The 20,629-nt window shown below is 53.3% G+C and overlaps 1 protein-coding gene across 2 annotated transcripts in view; it reads left to right on the top strand.

Annotated features, from left to right (window-relative positions):
• The first annotated feature begins 6 nt into the window (after window positions 1-6).
• Window positions 7-20,629, top strand: part of EFL1 (elongation factor like GTPase 1) — a 122,320-nt gene continuing 101,697 nt past the window's right edge. Inside the window, exons 1-7 of one of the 2 annotated variants that reach the window (XM_058736398.1) lie at window positions 7-119; window positions 903-1,012; window positions 3,918-3,985; window positions 5,538-5,622; window positions 15,843-15,976; window positions 17,601-17,738; window positions 19,222-19,436. In XM_058736398.1, the coding sequence (XP_058592381.1) occupies window positions 922-1,012; window positions 3,918-3,985; window positions 5,538-5,622; window positions 15,843-15,976; window positions 17,601-17,738; window positions 19,222-19,436 (731 nt within the window). In that variant the 5' untranslated portion in view covers window positions 7-119; window positions 903-921. The remainder of the gene's footprint in view (window positions 120-902; window positions 1,013-3,917; window positions 3,986-5,537; window positions 5,623-15,842; window positions 15,977-17,600; window positions 17,739-19,221; window positions 19,437-20,629) is intronic. The other variant, XM_058736399.1, reaches the window with a different exon arrangement.

Genomic DNA, 20,629 nt, shown 5'->3' with positions numbered 1-20,629 from the left:
CGGGAGCCCCGCCCCTAGCGTGCGCGCGCGTCCGGGACCGCAGGGCAGGCGTCGCCGGAGACGCGCGTGGTGTGGCGGGGCCGGTGGCCGAGCGGGGCTGAGCCGGGCGGCCGCAGCTGGTGAGTGCGGGCCTGCGTTGGCCGCCGGCGTCCTCCTCGGCCGGCGGGGGCCTCGGGGGGCCGGGGCTAGCGTGGCTGGGAGCGGCCGCCTCCCGCAGCCTTGGGCGCCCCCCCCCCCCCCCCCCGCCCACGCCGGGGCCGCCGCCTCCCCGAGCCTGCGGACCCGCGATCCTGGAGACCACGAACGCGGGGCCCCGGGGAGGGGAAGAGAAAGTGGACGGGGTGGGGGGTGGGGGCTTTTTCTTTTGAGAGCAAGGAGAGACTCCAGTGCACCTGTGGGGCCAGTGAACGTGCGACCCGAAACTTTGTTCGGGCTGGGTAGGCGGTCACACAGCCGCTGCTTTGGTGTCGGGTGAAAGCGAGCGGGGGTGCTGGGACGAGGGGCTCGGAGAAGGACCGAGGAGCGGAGGGGACGGGTGTCCGCGTCTCCCCTCCCTCCTGCAGGCGCGCATTCCCCGCGTAGGGTCTGCCTCTGGGCAGTTAACTGCTGTCACCGCCCCGACGAGCTGCGTGACTCCTCGCGGCGGTCCAGTCCCGGAAGGGTGAGCCACCTCCGTCCCACAGGCGTGCTGTGGCCTTCGCTCAGAGGCTCAGAGTGGACTTGGATCTGATGGCCGGGCGTATCCCTTCAACAGGCGTTCACCGGGCGCCTGGGTTAAGGGACCTGGGAACTCTTGTCAGTTCCCAACATTACGGGGGGGGGGGGGGGCGGGTGGGTGGAGGTGGATGTGAGGCTTTGGTGTTTAGCCCATGTGCCATTTGTAACACATCCCTAATTTTTAGTCCCAGGAAAGAAAGGACCATGGTGCTCAATAGTCTGGATAAGATGATCCAGCTGCAGAAAAACACAGCTAACATCAGGAATATCTGCATTCTGGCTCATGTCGACCACGGTAAGACTCATTGCGGAACGGCTTATTTTCAGTCATTGGGGGGTGTGTCTGCACATGTGTCAGAGCGGGGAGGGGACGCTGTGGGCTGTTGAGCCTGACGCTTGCGGAGAAGCCAGTATTCCTTTGGAAGGTTGATGTCCGCGGCGCCCCGGCCATAAAAGCGTTTGAAATGAACGCGGCGAACTAGCGATTAGCATTCTTTGGTGCGGTGTATTTCATTGTGTGTTTTTTTTAAACGAGACCTTGAGGTTTTGTTGTTGTTGTTGTTGTTGAAATAAGCGTTTTTTGTTTTTTGGGGTTTTTTTTCTTTTTAAAAAAAATTTTTTTTTTTTAACGTTTATTTATTTTTGAGACAGAGAGAGACAGAGCATGAACGGGGGAGGGGCAGAGAGAGAGGGAGACACAGAATCGGAAACAGGCTCCAGGCTCTGAGCCATCTGCCCAGAGCCCGACGCGGGGCTCGAACTCACGGACCGCGAGATCGTGACATGAGCCGAAGTCGGACGCTTAGCCGACTGAGCCACCCAGGTGCCCCAAGGGGTTTTTTTTTCTTGAAATGGCTTTGTAATCTGAAAAAGTCTAGTCTGGACATAGTGTCTCAGAGCCTGTGTGATGCGATTCTGTTTGACTCGTCGGGTGTTCCTTGAGCATCTGCTAGATTCGGGGGGGTTTTGCTGCCTGTGTGGGAAGGGCAGAAACCTGTGACTGGGGCAGCAGTGGAGGCCTGGAGGAGATCGGGGGGTCGAGGCAGCACACGGTGAGGGGCAGAGGGTGGACTCCGCGGGTCGGGACAGCTGGAGGGCTGGGAGGGCAGGGATGGGTTAAGAGGTTTCACAGCGTAGTTGGTGTTAAAGGTGACCCTCGCAGGGGGACTCAAGATGGCAGATGGGGACGCACGTTCCAAGTGGCGACGGCGTCAGTAGGCGAGAAGGGAACGCGTGTGACCGAAGCGCAGGACGCGGGCAGCGCAGAGGTAGCTAGGGGATGATGGTGCGCCGCTGACACATCCCATCCTTCCACCACCGCGTTGCTTCCTGCTAAGCGTGCTCTCCCTTTCGCACCCCTTCCTCCTGCAGTAGCCGCAGCCGGCTCAGAGGAGCGGGTGTGGTGGTGAGGGGGTGAGAGGGGAACGTGACCAGGCCGCCTGGGCCATAGCTCACAGAGCGCTTCGTGCCGCCTAGGACTGGGATCCGGGTGAGCGCCCCCGCCCTGGAGTGAGACAGCCCGGGTCGGTCGGAACTCCCTTTCAAGTCACCTCGCCCTTGGGAGCGTCAGCGTGCCGCGTCTAGACCGGGAAGACTGGGCCTGCCTTACGGGGCGGAGGGGGTTACCTGGGACACTGACGAGGAACCCTTGGCAGGTGCAGGCCCTGTCGGGAGTCTGGTGGTTAACGTTTGCCGTTGGGTAGCAGGGAGCCACCGGGAGAGCAGAATAAAGCAGGGCTGTTGTAATCAACACCGTGGGAAGATTGGTCCGGCGGGAGCGTTCAGTGTGGACGGAAGGCAGAGAGGTCCGTTAGGTGGCTGTCGCTGTGGGCGGAACGGCCGCAGCGGAGTAGCACGGGAGCTGAGAGGGCTGGTGGGGTCGCTTCGTGGGTGACGCCCGCCCACGGGTTTGTGTAGTTGTGCTGCTCCCATTGCGAGGACCTGAGCTTTGACTGAAGTGTGGGTGTGTGTCCACGTCTGTGTATTTGCTTCGTGAATTAAAGCACGTGGCAGGTCAGTGGTGTGTGGTCCCAGGGATACAGCCAAAGTGCTGAAACACGGTGCTCTCTCAGCACCTGACGTCCTCGGGGAAATCTGCCTGCCAGACCTAGAGTGGTACCCGCTGGACGGCGGGGGAGTGACGCCCCAGGCCTGTGCGAACACACAGTATTTACGCGCCACACGGAGAACGCGGCACGTGTGTTCTTCGGTGCTCCCGCTGACTGCTGTCTGGTTTGTACGGTTACCCATTCCGTGGCTTTGCTAAAATTCTTAGAGTGTACCGGGGACTTGGTTGTCCTAAGAAAAGACCCTCCGTTTGTCACTTCAGCCCAGCATTCTTTAAACAGTTATCTGTTTGTTGCACTTCAGACTGTGTAGTCTTTGTAAAATCTCGTGTGAAACTCAGTGTGTGCCCGAGTCCAGACTTTACCCCGGAGGAGACCCTGGGGTGTGCGTCCGGATCTGGGTGGCCTCGGTCGTAGCTGCGCTGTGGCCGATGTCGTCCGCGGGCTTGCCCTCCACGGGAGGCGAGGGTGAGCTTCCTGGATTGCTTTGCTCATAAGTGTTTCCCGAAGACAGTTTAACTGGCAAGTGCCAGCTCGGGCCATCCTTGGGGACACGTGGCAGGTTATATTGTTGTCCCTTGGTGACGTCGTATGCCGTGTACCGTCCAGAGACGGGCGTGAGTGTTCTGCCGTCGTGTTGTTCTGGCCACCGAGAGCTTCAGTTTGTGGCATGGCCGTTAGGGCTGTCACACGATCAATGTAGCGATACTTGATCGAGTTCTCGTAGGACAGAGTTTAGGGGCCACCGTGGACGCTGCGCGTCACACGTTCTCTCCTGTCGCTGGCATGGTAGTTCGTCTCGTCGCTGAAGAGTCTGCATTTTACTCTGTCGGTTATGCTTCGGTTAAAAAAAGTTGCTCGATGACTTTTCGGGGGAGGGTGATGAGATCCACGGGTTGGAGCTACAGATTGCCAGCCCTCTGGAGCCCTAGCATCTGTGTCCTTCCAGGTGACACTCCGTTCAGACAAACTCTTTGAAATGCTTATTATGTCTTAACTTCACTCAGTACAGGTAACTGGGAAATCTTGGCTTAACCAGTTCTTAAGGTCATAAATTAATTCTGTAGATAGGATACATCACCCTTCCTCTTTAGCAAAAGTAATAGATTTGAATTACTATTGTTATTTTAACAGGAAAAACTACTCTGGCCGACTGTCTTATATCTAGCAATGGGATCATCTCCAGCCGCTTGGCAGGCAAGGTAAGTAGTTGCATTCGATGAAGTCTTGTTGCCTTTCACTAGGTAGCAGCTGTCCACAGTGTGATGTATTCGTAGACATCCAGGAAGAGTGCAAAGCCCAGTTTATGTGTCTGAGAAGCTGCTCGTCTATTTAGCAAGATAATAATATAGATGTTGAGAAAGGTATTTTATGTTGCTGTATAGTAATATGTCCTAAATGCAGAAATGAGTTTTTGTAACAAGTCCGGTGACGGCTGGCCCAGCTGTGGAAGCTCTCACAGGGCGTGAGGTTCTGTGGACGACGAGTGTGTGGTTTGGGGAGACGCCGGCAGGTGGGGGAGCACAGTGGACAAAGGGGATCGGGGCTGATTTGGGTGCTGTCCTCGATTCGGGGGGAGCATTTGCCTGGAGGCCCCAGGAGAGGAAAAGTCCTGGTGGAGAGAATGCCGGATTCCGGAAGAACTTGAAGGCAGCTGGAGTCTGAGGGTCGTGATGAAAATCGTGTCTTAGGAAATGAAATTAAAGAGATCTTTGTTTGTAGCTGCGAGCGTAAGTTACTCGCAGTAGAAAAATAGAGCAGTTCCTTCCCCCAGTGAGTTGAGGATATGATCAGTGGAGTTGATCACAGAGCTGGCATTTCCGATGTGTAGGGAAGAGACGAGCCTCTCCACGCATTGTCCTCGGACAGTTGGTTGTCTGCGGGGAAAATAAATAAAATTGGACTTCTCCTTAACATCGCACACAGAAATCAGCATGTAATTGAAACAGTCGGATGTGAGAAGCAAAATTATAAAACTTGGGAAAAGAATATAGGAAAGTACTTCTGTGACCTCAAGAGAAGGTTTCGTCAATGAGACGAAGAAGTACGTCCCGTTATGTAGGTTCGATCAACTCGAGTACATTGCACGTAAGAACATCTGTTCATCAGGAAATGCCATAAAAAGAGTGAGAAGACAAGCCTGGTAAACGGGAGAAAATAGTAATAACACATAATTGACAAAGGTCTAATATTCAGGGACTGTAAATAACTTCTGTCCGGAACAGAACAAGTCTGTAATATAACCATTAAAAAGATGGACAAAAATCTTGAACAGGAAAGTCCCAGAAGAGGAATGTCCCATGGCCAGTGTGGCAAACTAGGATACTCAACCCCACTGACAGTCGGAGAGATGTAAATTAAAAAAATAATCATTTATCATCATTTATCAGTATTTGTTTATCATTGATCATGGAAAAAGGAGTGAAGGCTCCTGATGCTTCTAGAGATCTTCGGTTTCAGTGTTTGCCCAGACTCCGTCAGACAGCCTAGGAGCAGGGAGAGGACGACCGGCCCCCGCGTGCTACATGCCGGGGAGGGCGTGCGGAACCGGAATGCGTGCGGAACGTGGTGCTGTCTCTCGGGGCGTCCGCTCTCTTCCCTTGGCAGCTCACCTTCCTCATCCCCTCCCCACGTTAAAAAGCTACGAAGGGCTTTTAGTTTAAAAATGATGTGTTTAAAGCACAAGTCCAGCTCAGACCGTCTTAGTGTCAGCATTTCACTGGGAAGTAAGGATGCGTATGTTGCATTTTACAGTTAAGGTACATGGACAGCAGAGAAGACGAACAGGTTCGAGGGATCACTATGAAGTCGAGTGCCATTTCCCTACATTATGCCAAAGGTAAATCAATCTGTGTTTTAAAGAAAAATAGTTTGTCTCTTCGGTGTCCTCCTTTCTGTTTCCGGATTAAGCGTACGCTTCCGTTTCCATGCTTTGTACTCCGCGAATTTCCTTCTGGCCTCTGATGATCTGATGCCAGAGTCAGGCTGTCCAGACTCGGAGGCAGGTGGGGACCTCTGACCGGCCCGAGGGTGGAGAGCTGGCAGTTCACACCTGCCCACGTCCCCCCGGGTGATCGTACGGCTTTCTCCACCAGGAGGGTCGCAAGGCCTTAGCCTTCCATTCCTGGCTGGATCCCTCTTCTGTCCTGTGGCCTCAGTACTGGCTTTAGAATCTTACTCGCTTGGGTTGCCATGTTCGTTACAGTTTGCTGTCCCCTAAATCGGGATGTCGTTTTGACAGTAACACTTGCAGAACTGATGTGACAGAAGTAGTCATACAAGTATATGACATACATGTGAATACTCACCAAAAAGCCTGTGTTAGTAAAAATAATGCCGACAGCCTTCGTGTCTGCCTTTGGAAAATGGCCAAGTAAACTGATACATCCGTGCTGTGAAACGCACGCAGCTGTGCAAACCGCTGTTTGATCTGTATGTTATCGTGTAGAAAAAATGTGTTGACAAAAGCAAGTTGCAGAGTAAATATGTGTAAGATGGGAGTGTGTTTTGGGAATAAAATACCAAGTGTGCAGATAAAGATGTCTGGAAGGCAACGTACCGAAGCCTTAACGCCAGTATCCGCGTTATGTGAAACTTAGTTTTCAAAACATTTACTTTTGTACCATTTGGAAGTTTTACACAAAATGTGTATTTTTTTAATTAGAAGAAAATAATAAAGCTCTGTTTCATTTCCCTAATGGATCTGTGGTTCGTCTTCCGCAGTGTTCTATGTCTGACACCGACTCCCAGGAATATTCTGGGAGGTGTGACTGTATTGTCTTTGACGCCGGTCTTTAAAATATTTTTGTGCTAAACCAGCCTTGAAGCTCTTGGGTATTCTTGGTGAATCCCACGTGTTTAATATTTAAAGTAATGGCTTCTGTTTTTAAAACTACCTCTCACGTTTTAAAAGGTATGTCCTCCTTCTGTGAGCCAGCCAATGGGGCGGCGCTCCGTTTATTTGCCACCTCCCCTTATTTTTATAGACCTCACGAGCTTTGCAGCCTGCCTTTTTCCACACTCGGACCGTTCGTCTCTCTTTCTTGGATGATTCCTCTCGGGTCAGCTTCTGGATTCTGTCTCCAGGTCCTCCACCCCCTTTTGCAAGCATCACGGTTTACTTTCTATCGATACCACTCGCCCATTCCAGTCCACTGGTCCCTCTGGTTTCGTGCGGGAGGAGACCGGCTCTAGGGCCCTGGAGGTTGAATGGTCTGCCCTCCGTTTTGTTCAGCTCTGACCTTGGGCGCCTCACTCCCAGACTGTTTTCGATGCGCTCCCTTGGCCACACAGAACCGAGGCTTAAGCCCGCATGTGCTGCGGAGGGTTGGCTTATTGAAAGAATGTGTGTGCTATGACATGGGAGAAATGTTCCTGAAAACTGAAAACCAGGAGTGTCAATTGGAGTGCCGGCTCATGGAAATGGAAGGCAGACGTTGATTCTGGCTCCCAGACGGCCCCAGGTACCGTTGGGACAAGTTAAGGGTCTTCCCTCTGCAGCTCCACCGTTAGGTACCCTTGGGTTTCGTTCTCCGTCTTTGTCTCTGTTACCCTGTGAGTCTTTTCTCAGTCACAGCTTTTCCCTCCTCTCAGTGTCCCCGTCTGCAGAAACTCCCCTCGACCTGAACTCTGTTTTTTCATCCTGTTTCTGTTGCTTACTGCTGCTTTCTCTTGTGTTTCCGATCGCACATTCTCAGGAGCAAGATGTGGCCGGGCTTATCTGTTCTGCCAGGCCCGGGCAGAGGTGGCTCCTGTGGATGGGCCGCCCGTGGGTCGGACGGCCGCCTCCTAGTCTGACTAGTGCCGATGGGAGTGCGGAGTCATAAGGTGTCAGCTGTGTCTCTCTGGGAGCGTGACTGCCTGGCGGGGGCTCTGGCGTAGACATTTGTCACACCTGACGGCTGGTGCGCAGTCTCCTCTCCACACGTACAAAGAGTGGGGCACGTGCCCTCAGACGCCTCAGACACGAGATACGCTCCTATCTGTGTCTCAGTCCTGATTCTCTGCAAGAGGGTGTTCCTGCCGTGAACGTGGGGCCATCCGAGGGGGACCTCCTCCCGGAGGAGGGAAACCTGATGGTGCAGAAACTCCACGGGTGGTTTTTGTTTCCTGTGTCTGCCCTTTCTTCCTGCCCCCCTCCAAATAACCTCTTAATTAACATTTAGCACAGAGATTCTTTTCTAAGTGCTTTCTGGTTCTGACGCTTGATCTAACCGGCTTTCCAAAATTTTTTCAAATCCTTATTTGGATCAAAAGAGTATTTTTCTAGTTTAGAGTAAATAAATAGGCTTACAAAACCCAGGCATGTATTAGAAATGCTGTTGAAAACCCAAGCATGTTCTAGAAGGTGATACAGTATCACCTTCTATATCGTCCTCCAGGGACCTAATTCTTCCTTGAGAAGAACGTGGAGCCTCCTGTCTTTACCTTTGTCACCAAAGTTTGCTTCAAGGGTCGGGACCATGTTGTTAAACCTTGTTATTTTCCTCTTTTGTACCTCTCTTTGTGTCCTTCCCACGGGGATATCGTACATTTACCCGGTCAAGAGTTAGGACGTACTCCTGGCAACGTACTTTCTATAAAAAAAAAATTCTAAGGGGATGTAATTCCTTTGAATCGTTTAGCCTAGAGTTCAGATGAAGATGAGAGCGATGTCTAAGTGGGTCAGATAATTTGAAATTCGTGGACTGTTCTTTGAAGAGTCTCAAGGCACGTTTGCTTTCATTTCTGTTCTATAGCCATTCTTTATACCGGTACATAAATATTGCTGTCCTAGGACTTCTGAAATGAAGTGTTCGTTCCAATTCATCTTTTTAAAAATTCTAAATAAATTGGGGTGCCTGGGTGGCTCCGTTGGTTAAGCCTCCGACCGTTGACCTGTGCTCAGGTCATGATCTCATAGTTCGAGGGATCGAGCCCTGAGTGGGGCTTCGTGCTGACAGTGCAGAGCCTGCTTGGGGTTCTCTCTCTCTCCCTCTGTCTCCGCCCCTCCTCCGTGCTCTCGCTCGCTCGCTCTCTCAGAGTGATAAACTTTAAAGAGAAAATTCTAAATAAATTTACACGTTTCACATTTGTGTGTATTATAGGAAATTCTATGCATTATGGAACACCCGGATGTCCAGTTCTACCACGTTACGTTTTCACATTTTACGTCCAATCCAGCCGTACTCGTGTGTGCGCGCGTGCGTGCGTAGATGCACACGCAGGCTGTGAGGTCTCTAACTAAATTTCCCCCCCAAATGATGAACTGCTTACTACGGTACCGGTCAGATGTGATTATCACCGTATTCCCGGTTCTCGAGGTGGCGTTGGTGCGGACACCTCTACGTGAGCAAGGCCATCCGGGTAGGCCCGTTAAGGGCTAGGGAGTGAATTGTGCCCACGTGCGAAATACCCCGTAACCTCCAGGCGGGGATGTCCGGATGCCATTCAGCCGCAGCAACTGATGCTCTGTGGGAGGCTTTTCCAAGAAAAGGTGGCATTGAGATTTTGGTAAAATCTTCCAATTTTTAAACTACCGGCAACTTAAAATTCTTTTAAGCACCATGTAGGACAAATTGTAGTGGACTTTAATTCTTAGGCTTTCCGCTTGTAACGTGAGGCATACGCTAGCTAACAACCTGGTTCGGTGGGACTTTCCGGATCCAGCCGGGAGGCAGCCACGTGTGGCTCGGAGGCCAAGAATAGGCAGGGCGTGGTGCGGGCTCACCTGCTCTTAATCTCCAGAGACCAGGCCAGGGGAGGGGACTCGTGCCACCCACATTCACACGAGGCCAGCATGCACCAGAAGGTTCTTCTCACTCAGACGCAGTAGCTTCCCTTTCCTTCCGGAAATGTGAACATTAACCCACAGTCCCGATGGTTGTCCTCGTTGTGGGACGGAGGCTGGGAGGGACGGGCTCCGTTGTGCCTTGTCTGACTGCAGGTCAAACATTTTCCTCTTCAGATAACGCTTTTCTTTGTGAAGCATTCCGTTGGTGGCAGGCGTAAGAAAATGGGTGCGTGGGATCCTGGGCTGGAAGCCTCAGATACGGGATTTTGTGTGATCGTCACAGTGGCCCTGGAGACACGTACTACCCTCATTTTACATACGTACCGAGTGGAGTTCGCGGAGTTTCAGGAACTTTCCCGGGGAGAGAGTGGCTAGCATGGGGCAGTGGTCCTGGGAACCACGTGCTTACACCCCCAGCTCGCTCAGCTGGGCCCGGGTCTGGAGGAGGCGGGTCAGTGCAGACCGTGGCCGGCGGCTCCCAAGGCCGGCGGCTCCCGTCCACGAGGGATCACGGGGGCTACGTACAGATGTCTGGGGCCAGCGTCAACCACGTGCCCGCTGCGCTCGGTCACTGCCCTCGATGGAAGCCTCTCCAGTGTCTCTTCCGCACGTTTCTGTGGCTTTACCGCCCTCTGTCAGCCTCCCTCTGCTCCTTTCCTTCCTGAAACTGACACTCTGCAGACGTTCCAAGGGAAACCGGCATCCCTGCCTCCTTGCCGTCTTGTCGTTGCCAATCTCTCCGCCGCCTCCAGGCTGTTTTCCCAGGACGCTGCTCTGCCTGTCCTTCTTTCTGGTGAACGCTGCTCCTTCCTCCCGCAACTGTCTCTGGGGTGAGACGCGGGGTTGCCATTCTCTTCGTTCCCTGGTCCTAGTTCAAAGCTTAATTCTTCCAGCCTTGTTTTAACAGCCCATCTCTTTTGAGACTCATCCCGTCTAACCGCTCTCGTCTTTCTTGTGCTAGTCGGCTCCTGATGACGGTGCCTGCTTGTTAGTGACTTTGGGGCCTGGCTCATAACTTCCCTTTTTACCCAAATCTGTCAAGTTCACCTTCATCATGCCCGACAGTGGCGTCTCTGGCAGCGTGGGCTCCTGCTTCTCCACCCGCTCGCTGTCGGGGCTCCTTTCTAGATTGTAGCCTTGCCTGGAACTACCCATGGTGACGTTTCAGGATCGAAGGCTCCCTTGCCCCCAGTCCTGATTCTCTCCCGCTCTCACCTGTGTGGTCAGGCACCCATTCTCTGACTTGATGATGTTCATGAGTGCCCTTCATTCACTCCCGGCCTCTGACAGCCCGGATTTGTCATTCTGCCGGCAGTCTCTCCAAGGTCCTCGGTGTCTTTGCTCCCTCGGCCTTCGGTCTTACTTCTCCTGGCAAAACTCTGATCCTTGGCACAGCCAGCTCTGCACCTTTTCCTCCCGGCCGGTCCGCGGGGCTGTGGCACTTCCCTCTCTCCTCTTCCCTCTCTCCTCTGCTGGGTCTCGTGCGTTCTCTCCAGCGGGCCATTTGAACCTCCTTCTGGACCCCCGCCCACCTCCCTTCCCCTCCCTCAACCTCAGCTGGCATCCTTACCTGCTGGGTCCCACAAATGGAAAAGATTCAGCTGCTTGCCAGACCTCAAAACGTAATGGTAGTAGGTTTTTGTTTTTTGTTTTTTGTTTTTTTTTTTTTTTTTATGTTTATTTATTTTTGAGAGAGAGAGAGAGAGACACACACACAGAATCCGAAGCAGGCTCCAGGCTCTGAGCTGTCAGCACAGAACCTGACGCGGGGCTTGAACCCACAGACCACGAGATCATGACCCGAGCCGAAGCCGGACGCTCAACCGACTGAGCCACCCAGGCGCCCCAAAATGTAATGGTATTAGTATCTTTGCTTACTCTTCTCCTGTTACCACGAAAGGGCTGTGCTCTGGACTTGGGTCCTGTGGAGTGTCTTCTCTCCTGTAACTTCATCCTCTCTGCTTCTGAGGATGCTCAAGGCTGCCTCATCTTTAGAAAGATGACGTTCATACATCCTTCTAGCCCCATGTCCCCTGTGCTGTCCTGGTCAAAGGTGTGCTGCTGCTGTCACTCAGCTCCTTGACCCTGGGACCCGCACCTTATTCGTGGCACGTACGACCAGTAAAATTGAATAAGAGGCCATGGTCCCTGACCTTCCCTCCAGGGTGAAGTAAACAGATTCCAAGCAAGTTGCCAAGTTTGGAACCCTTACGTAGGTTCCGAGAAACGAAGTCGACCTTTTTCTTACGCAAGGCTTCTTTATCCTGGTTCCTACTCATACATCCTTTTGAGCGAAAATGCCAGTGATGGACGAATCAAGACGGCGTGGACGTGTCGTTACTAGATTTACTCCCCACGCAGCAGGGTTTCAGAGGCGGAGAAGCTCTACGTGATGTCAGTTCAGGATGTGGCCACGGGCTGAGCTGCGGTGTCGGTGGGCACACACAGAGCCCAGGGCCGGTGAGGTAAAGCGTAGCCAGGGGAGGCCCACGTGTGGTCTGACCTGTTTCGTGCTGGGAGGAGTCTGGAGAGGACTTCGGGATGGGCCGTGCGGCAAGAAGCCTCATTTGTCGGCCATTCAGGGTTGCATGTGGATCACTGTTTCCTCCCTCCTCCCTAAACCACCTCACGTTTGACATTTTTGCTGGCGGGGTCAACCACCCGTGATCTCTTCCTGTAACAGCCTTCTCATGAGCACACGCTCAGTTCTCCTGCTGGGACCTGTTCCCTTGTCAGCAGATGGGAGAGAAAATGCATCGCGTGGTTCCGTGAAATAAGCCATATCGGTTGATCTTAGGTGATTTTATGCATTAATTTAAGATATAAAAAGGGACGACTGTGGGATCTCCTGTGGAAGCCTGTGGCTGCCATATAGTTGGGGTAAATTCATGTCCGTGAGTGTTCCGTGTTCTAGGCGATGTCCTCAGAAACACGGTCTCATGGCCCCGGTTCTGCCTGTATTCCCGACACTTCTGTTGTGGGAAGTAGCATTCTCCCGGTGTGCTGGGGCATAAAGACGCCTGTGTGATGCGCACATCATCGTCCACGAGAGGAGTGTGTCTCTTCCTTCGTTTGAAGGCACGTTTTCTCTCCTCAGCTTTCCGTGTGTGTGTTGGCCAACATCTCCAGTGTTTTGGGGATTGAATGTGGCCTTACGGGAAGTTTCCCTCTTCGCAGGGATCTTTGGCAGGTGCTCGTGACAGATGTGCGTCTTCAAATGAAACGATGATCTGTGGTGCTTTATAACTGGAGGACTCACGGGCAAGGGAGACATTATTTTCCCATAACTCCCTAATGGCAGAAATTTTGTGGAAGGTGCCTCCCATGATTAACTTCAGGTCTTCCAACTTTTTCTTTTCCCCAGTTGCCTGGAACATTTAAAAAAAAAAAAAAAAAAAAAGGATTGGTGCTCTGCTGATTAGACCAGTGCCTGAAATGAAGGAGCATATTTTGGAAGGCCTGGGATGAATGGTTTAATGCTTTAGCAGGAGTCCGTCCTGTGCACAGCTTCAGGACTGAGGGGCAAATCAGAAAGATCATTTAGGGGGTGCCTGGGTGGCTCAGTCGGGCATCTGACTTCAGTTCAGGTCATGATACCACATTCCATGAGTTCGAGCCCCATGTCAGGCCCTGTGCTGACAGCTCGGAGCCTGGGGCCTGCTTCGGATTCCGTGTCTCCCTCTCTGTGCCCCTTTTCTGCCCAGGGAAACAAGTCAGGGAGGCACAGTGTGGCTGAAGACGGCGGGCCAGTTGTGCTTACTGGCTTTCTTCCCCCTCTGAGGGACATTGGATTTCTTTTCCCTACTTTTGACATTGAGTTTGAAGGTATTAAGATGAAAATAGTTGTTGCGAGTCAGAGACCGGCCCTGTGCTGAGCTCGGCACTCGTCAGCCATGTGACTGAGAAGGGCGCTGGTCTTCCCCCATCAGACACACTGGGGAGGTCGGACAGGCTTCTGTGTTGCAGGGCTCCTCGAGCCTTTACTAGGGTGTATGTGCCTGGTGAGCCTCTTCCTCACCCCTCCACCCTGCCACTGCATTTCCCAAAGGGTTTTGATCACGCACTTTTTTTCCCACATACGCAAGTGAAAACACTTGGTGTATTCCTGGCTTTCTGTTGTTTTCTAGATCTGGACTTGCTGTCCCTGAATGAGTTTCAGGGGATCTGGATTTAGATGCCTCATTAGAGGAGTATAGACAGATAGATGGCTAGATAGATAGGTATGTTTGTTTTTTCTGGGTGTTACCTCGAAGTTCTGTAACCCCAGTAAAAGGCAAGAGCCCGAGGAAGGAAGCCCGAGGTTTCTCTGGGAGTGCATTTTTAAATTCTGTAAAGAACCCGACAGCAGACACGGTCTCTGCAGGTTCTGGATCCGATCCGGGTATTCCCAGGCTTCAAGGTGCTTACGGTTGTCCCACACTGGAGTCTGGAGTTCATCCAAATGAACGAGCCAGGGTTCCCCAGCTGCACAACATAAAGGAGTCAAGACCTCCGTGTCAGACAGACCTGGGCGTGTTTCTGGCCAGCTACTCAGTGACCTTGGGTACCTACCTCTCCTCCCTTCAGGGGCGTGCTTCTCGAGGAAATGAAGGGTTAGGCTAGGAGAATGCAGAGAGATTTTAGGCGTCTCACGGCTTCTGTTTCACGTGACGGGAGCCGATAGGACCCTGGACTCCCTTGCCGCTGCTCATTTTCCTCTGGCTTCTTCTATAGAGAGCATGGGCTTATCCCAGAGGGTGCTGTGAATCCTGACAGTAAGGCCCCACTGAGGCCCGGGGGCTACTGCCCCAGGGCCCCGGGGTCTTTGACAGCTTTGGTCTTCTTTGGGGCTGTCCAGGTCCTCCGTCTGCTCGGAGCCGTCCCCGGTGGGGGCAGCGGAGCCAGAAATCCGTGTAAAGCAATTTGCACGAGAAGACCGGGAACACGTTGCGGGTAGGGATGTGTAAGGAGCAGCCTGTTGCTAATTGATGGCGGTCTCTCGCACCGAGCCCCAGTGCGCCTTGGCATCCTTAACCCGGTGCTCAGAAGCCCCCGACCGGTGGAGTCTGGGCAGGAGACGTGAACCCTGGTGCCGTCCTGAGTGGGGTGGTTAAAGCACGTGTTTGGAGTCTGCCAGGTTTAACTGCCACACGACCATTCTAGACTCTTAGATCTCAGGCGGTTTTCCTGGGATTGCATTCTACCTAGAAGTCCTTGAGAAGGACGCGGAGCTCTTCTGTGCCCGAGTCCCGCTCTGCGAAATCGGGCTCGTGGTAGCGACAGCCTCAAAGGGTGGTGGGCTGGCAAACGCAGGACAGCATGTGTAGAATGCTCGGGGCAGAGCCAGGCCCTGAGAGTCCAAGGACAGGAGCCCTGGCCGTGCCCCTTGTGGTGGTGGTCACTCTTAGCCCCGTCCCCTGGGGCGCAAGGCACGTCGCCGGTGTTCTAGCTGGATGGGGGGGAAACGGGTCTAAATGGCCTTCCGGGTGTAAGTCCGGCCCTTGGGTTCCGGAGTAGTTCTGGAGCCCATGGCTTCTTTAATTGCGATCTGGCGGTGACATGTCTGTGCCCTAGGGTGACTCATCGTCCTGGCCTGTCTGGAACTGACTTAGGGGTGTTAATGGGATGTGGGACTGACTTGGGGTGTGACAGAACAGGGACTTTCAGGGCTTGGGACAAATCGCATGGTCATCACCCTCCTAAAAGCTGAATGGTCTTCTTCCTCGTGAGGCCTCAAGGGGGTGATCCGCGCGTGCACGCGGCACGTAGCGCGCTGCTCGGCGCGTAGCGACTCCCCGGATTTGCGTGTCTAAGTCTCAGATTCACACCCTGCTCTCTGTGAGCTTGCAGGGAAGCAGCAGCCACGTGCTTTGTGTCTTTTTGAGTCGGCATTTCCTGGGTGGGCCCCTCTTGACCAGCTTTTACACCCAGGCGGCGTTTTCTGCCGGTCTCCACTTCCAACCTGTAGAGCGAATGTGGTAATGTTCACCTCACGGGGCCCCGCCGAGGGTTCAGTAACGTGGGATTGCGCGTCCTGGGGCCCGTCTAGCACAGCGCCTGGCTCACGGAAGCCCTTAGTAAGTGGCCCCTTTTAGAAGAACGAAGTCCGGCAACGTTAGGGAGAGATGCCCCTTGGGGTCGGAGGTCCGTCGGCGGGAACCCCCACGTCGGGGCGACGGTGGTGGGTCGACCTGTTTGGCTTCTTCAGCTCTACTGTGTCTCGCGGCCCCTTTCTCATTGTGAATGCCTGGGAGGGAGCGCTGTGTGCCCGCACGACGGAAAATGTGTGTTTTCTGGCTCTGTTGTAGGTGGTGAGGACTACCTGATTAACCTCATAGACTCTCCAGGACACGTGGACTTCTCCTCCGAGGTGTCCACGGCCGTGCGCGTGTGTGACGGCTGCATCATCGTGGTCGATGCCGTGGAAGGAGTCTGCCCACAGGTAGTAGGTCCTGATGTGGGGATCTGTCACTGGGTGAGGAGGGCGGGGACGGGGGGAGGGACTCCGCACGGACGGCTGTGTGCCATTCTGGACATTCTGCTGGCGGAAAGTGGGCTGTACGTTTCATTCGAGAACGTTCTGTGATGGAGTCAGTCACCCACATCTTGAAGGGATCATAGCGACGATGACCGTCCCTTTCAGTACTTGGCAGTGTCTACGATGCCCTCTCAGAGAGGATCTGGCCAAGTCTGGGGGTGTTGAACTTGAGGAGGATTCTCATGAGAGGTCGTCGATGGCAAGAGACCAATCCAGCTCTCCCCCGCGTGAGATTCTCTTCTGTGGGCTTCTTGGGCTGTGGTTCCACCCCCGCCACCTCCCCCCCCCCCGCCCCCTCCCTCTCCCCCCGCCTCAGTGGGAAAGGAGGGGGTGTGTGGTGGGACACCTGGCCTTTACGGTAGCTCTCCAGGCTCGGTTCTTATAAGGCCTTGTTTGGAGGCCTTACGTTTTATCTTATAAAACGCCGTCACCTTTGTATCCTACTTCTTAACATACCCTCGTACGTTTTACTATTAAAAAAATTTTGGGGCGCCTGGGTGGCTCAGTCAGTTGAGCGTCCAACTTCGGCTCAGGTCATGATCTCGTGGTCTGTGAGTTCGAGCCCCTCGTTGGGCCCTGTGCTGACGGCTCGGAGCCTGGAGCCTGCTTCGGATTCTGTGTCTCCCTCTCTCTCTGCCCCTCCCCTGCTCATGCTCTGTCTCTGTCTGTCACAAAAATAAATAAAACATTAAAAAAAAATTAAAAAAAAATTTTTTTTAAGTTTATTATTTTTGAGACAGTGTGCAAGCAGGGGAGGGGCAGAGAGAGGGAGACACAGAATCCGAGGAGGCTCCAGGTTCCGAGCTGTCAGCACAGAGCCCGACGCGGGGCTCGAACTCACGGACCGCGAGATCATGACCTGAGCCGAAGTCGGCCGCTCAACCGACTGAGCCACCCAGGCGCCCCAATATTTTTAAAGAAGGATAATAAAAAGTTTAAATTACTCAGATGGAGGAAATTTGATAATTGCAAGAAGTTGTGCCGTAATTGTCCTGTTGCTTCCCCTCCGAGCCCTGAGGGCTCAGGTCCCCCGACTTGCGAGACAGAGCCTTCATCTCTGTCCTGAAAGGATAGTGGTGTTAATGCACCTGACTTCAGAATAGCAGAGCAGCGGTTCGCTCTGAGAGGGGATTGTGGGCAGGGAGGTGTGCGTGGGCCTTCTGGGGGAAGGCTCTGTTTTTGGGGGCCTGTGTGTTGGCAACGTGAGCATTTGTGTTCTAGTTGTTCAGAAAAGTGTGTGCGTGTGTATAATTCCACCAAATTCTGCTATTTTCTGCACAACTTACCCTTCTTAAATAACTTATCAGTTCCTCAAAGGCAAAGACCGTTTCTTGTCTGTAGCTCTTTGCTTCTGTGTCACAGACACCAGAGTCCGTGCTAAGTGCTTAGTGAGCGCACCTGTGTGAACGGTGTTGTCTGAGTTGTGATAAAGGAGTATGCAAATGAGCTGATTGTTAATCAGGGTCTTTTAAGGTGCTTTAATTATTTCAAATCGTGAGTTTCACATTTTCTTTTCTGTTTTCACCAGACACAAGCTGTTCTGCGACAAGCCTGGCTTGAGAACATCCGTCCGGTTTTAGTGATTAATAAGCTAGATCGCCTGATAGTGGAGCTGAAATTCACCCCCCAGGAGGCCTATTCTCACCTCAAGAATATCCTAGAGCAGGTATTTCATCCTTCCCTTCCACATTTTAAAACTTGGGGCTCAAAGAAGAGTTGTAAGGAAGTTGATAAGTTGAGAATAACGCGTTGCCACAGAACTTCGCTTTTACACAGCGTTTCCATCTGAGATCCCCATGTGTTGGAGTCCTCGTGCTGCAACAGGGGACACGGGACACGCCTCCCCTCAGGAGCCCCTTCGTCTCCTGGAGGCATCCTCGGGTACAAAGCGTGGATAATAGGATTAGTGCTGTCCTTTAAAATCTTGTAGTTTGGTTCCAAACTGAAGCAATATTAGGAGGCTTTTCTTTTTTTTGGTTTTTTTTTTTTGTTTTTTTAGCATCTGTTTTTCGATAACATTTTACCCAGTCATTCATTTATTTCCCCAGCCGACATTTACATAGCTGCGTGTTGAACAGTGAATTCTGGGATGTCCTTTGTGTGATAGGGGTGCGAATGTGACTACAGGTCAGAATCCCTGTTTTCGAAGATCTCACAGCGGTGGGGAGGCTTTAAGGAGAACTTTGGAGAACATGCGAAGCCCCAGGCGTGGTTTTGAGGGCCAGCACACCCAGACTGGGTCAGGAGCGGGGAGAGTCAGGCAGAGTGGCAGCAGAAGCTTCAAGATGGAAAAAGGTGGGGATATGGCCGGGGCGTTTAGGAAAGGGGATGAGATGTGCAAGGTTGTAAACGCCAGAAAGAGCACGATACGCTGGTCCTACCTGGAGAATGAGATCACGTGCGGCAGAGGCAGGAGGTGGGAGTCGGAAGGGATCGGGGGCTTAGATTATGGCGACCCTCGTGTGCCAGGCTTGAGGCTTTGAACTTTGTTCAAGACGGTGGGGCACCCCTGAGGAGGCCAACTGAGAATATTTCTTGGCCGGAGGGAGGAGACGATCAGAGTAGAGCGGCGCAGAAGAGTGGATCAGTGGATCCGGTGCCCCGTGGAGGCGGACCGGCGTGGCCCCGGGCCAGTGGCGTTTGCAGCCGTGAACGGGCTGACAGGTTGGAATTGGGGTAGCTTGCAGGATTTCTGAATAAAATGTTCCATTTTCTCTCTGCGGTAGGAAATGAGGTGGTGACTTGGGAGGGAAAGAGTCGGGGACTGGTGGCCGGGAAGGGGGCCTGACGAGAGTGGAGAAAAGTCCAGGTGTGAGAACTGGCGGGGGGAGCGGGGGCTCAGCCTCTGAACTGGCCTGTGAACTCACTAGGGACCGTGAGTCCCTAGTGACGCCAGGCCCGGCGCTAGAGACAGGCCGCAGATACCGCCCCCTCGTGTTGGCGTGACATTCCCAGTCACAGAGGTGACCTTTCCGAAGCTTCCGGTTTAGTCTCGCTGGGTTCGGAAGGAGAGGGCTGTAAGTTAGTCAGTGTTGTGCGCCTCGCCTCCGCCTGTGGGTGATTCCCGGGAGCCCAGCGTGACCGGTGATCCCCGACCGCGCGTCTCCTACGCCTCCGAGTGACGTTCCGCCTTTCACCGTCTCTCCTAGATTAACGCGCTCACGGGAGCTCTTTTTACTTCGAAAGTCCTAGAAGAGAGAGCAGAGAGAGAGACTGAGTCCCAGGTGAATCCAGGTTCTGAACGAGGAGAGCAAGTGTATGACTGGAGTGCTGGGTTGGAGGACACGGACGATTCTCACCTCTACTTCTCTCCGGATCAGGGCGGTGTGGTGTTTGCAAGTGCGGTAGACGGCTGGGGCTTCGGGTAAGTGTCCGAGCCTCCCGAGCTCCCCTCGGGGACTGTGTGTAAGGCTGGTCTTCTCCGTGGAGCTTCTTGTTTGGCCACGATCACCGACGCGTATGTAGTTGCAAGAAAGGCTAGAGTCCTCCTGTACCCGGGACCCAGTACCCGCCGCCCCGCCCCCGCCCCGCGCTGATGTTGACGTCGACACAGTGTGTCACAGCAAAGACCCCCTCACGTGCCCACACCCGCTTCCTCGCACCCCCGGCCCCACCTTCACCCTCGCGGTCAGCCAAATGTCTTCCATCTTTGTAAGGTGTCGTTTCAAGGATGTCATAGGACCAGAATCAAACACTCTGCAGCCTTCTCTGGATTGGCTTTGTCACTCGGTGTAATTGTCCAGAGACTTAACTAGGTTGTTGCACGTGTCGGCAGTCGGTTCCTTTTTATTGCTTAGTAGCGTTCCCCGGTGTGGACCTACCACGGTTTAACTGTTCACACATTGGAGGACACCTGGCTCTTTTCCGGTTTGGGGCCGTTCTGCGGGAAGCTGCCACAGGCGTGCCCGGACGCCCGGGTAGGTGTTTCGGGGACACGAGTTCTCATTTCTCTGGGGTGAACGCGCGGGAGTGCTTTCGCTAGGTCGTGTGGCAGCCGTGTGTTGTGTGCTTAGTGTCGAGCTGTTTTCCCGAGGGGGCGAACCATTTCACGTCCCGGCCGGCAGCGTCTGAGTGACTGGTCTGGATTCTCCACGTGTCACCACCGTTTGGCGTGGTCACTTTTTTTTTTTTTTTTTTTTTTTTTTTAAGCCATCCTGACATGGGTGTGTATTGGAACGTGACCGCGGTCTTCATCGTGTTTTCCTGACCGCCGGTCTGGTGGCACATCGTTCCGTGTGCCGATGTGTCGCCGATTTGTCACCCGGGTATCCGTGGGAGAGATGTCTTTTCGTGGCCTTTGCTCATTTTCTTCTCTGTTTTCTTTCTTTTTTAATTGCGGTATAAATGACGTACAACGTCCTGTTAGTTGAATGCGTCTCTATTTGTATATACTGTGAAATGGTCACCACGATAAGTGTAGTTAACTGTACATAGTTACAGAACAGGACTGTTGTCTTGCGATTGGACTTTTAAGGTTTACTCTCTTGGGAGCTTTAAAATCTGCAGTGCAGGGGCGCCTGGGTGGCGCAGTCGGTTAAGCGTCCGACTTCAGCCAGG

Source organism: Neofelis nebulosa, chromosome 7, assembly GCF_028018385.1.
Source record: "Neofelis nebulosa isolate mNeoNeb1 chromosome 7, mNeoNeb1.pri, whole genome shotgun sequence".
Classification (NCBI taxonomy): domain Eukaryota; kingdom Metazoa; phylum Chordata; class Mammalia; order Carnivora; family Felidae; genus Neofelis; species Neofelis nebulosa.
The sequence above is the reverse complement of the archived record's forward strand: the minus strand, read 5'-3'. Positions and strand labels throughout refer to the sequence as shown.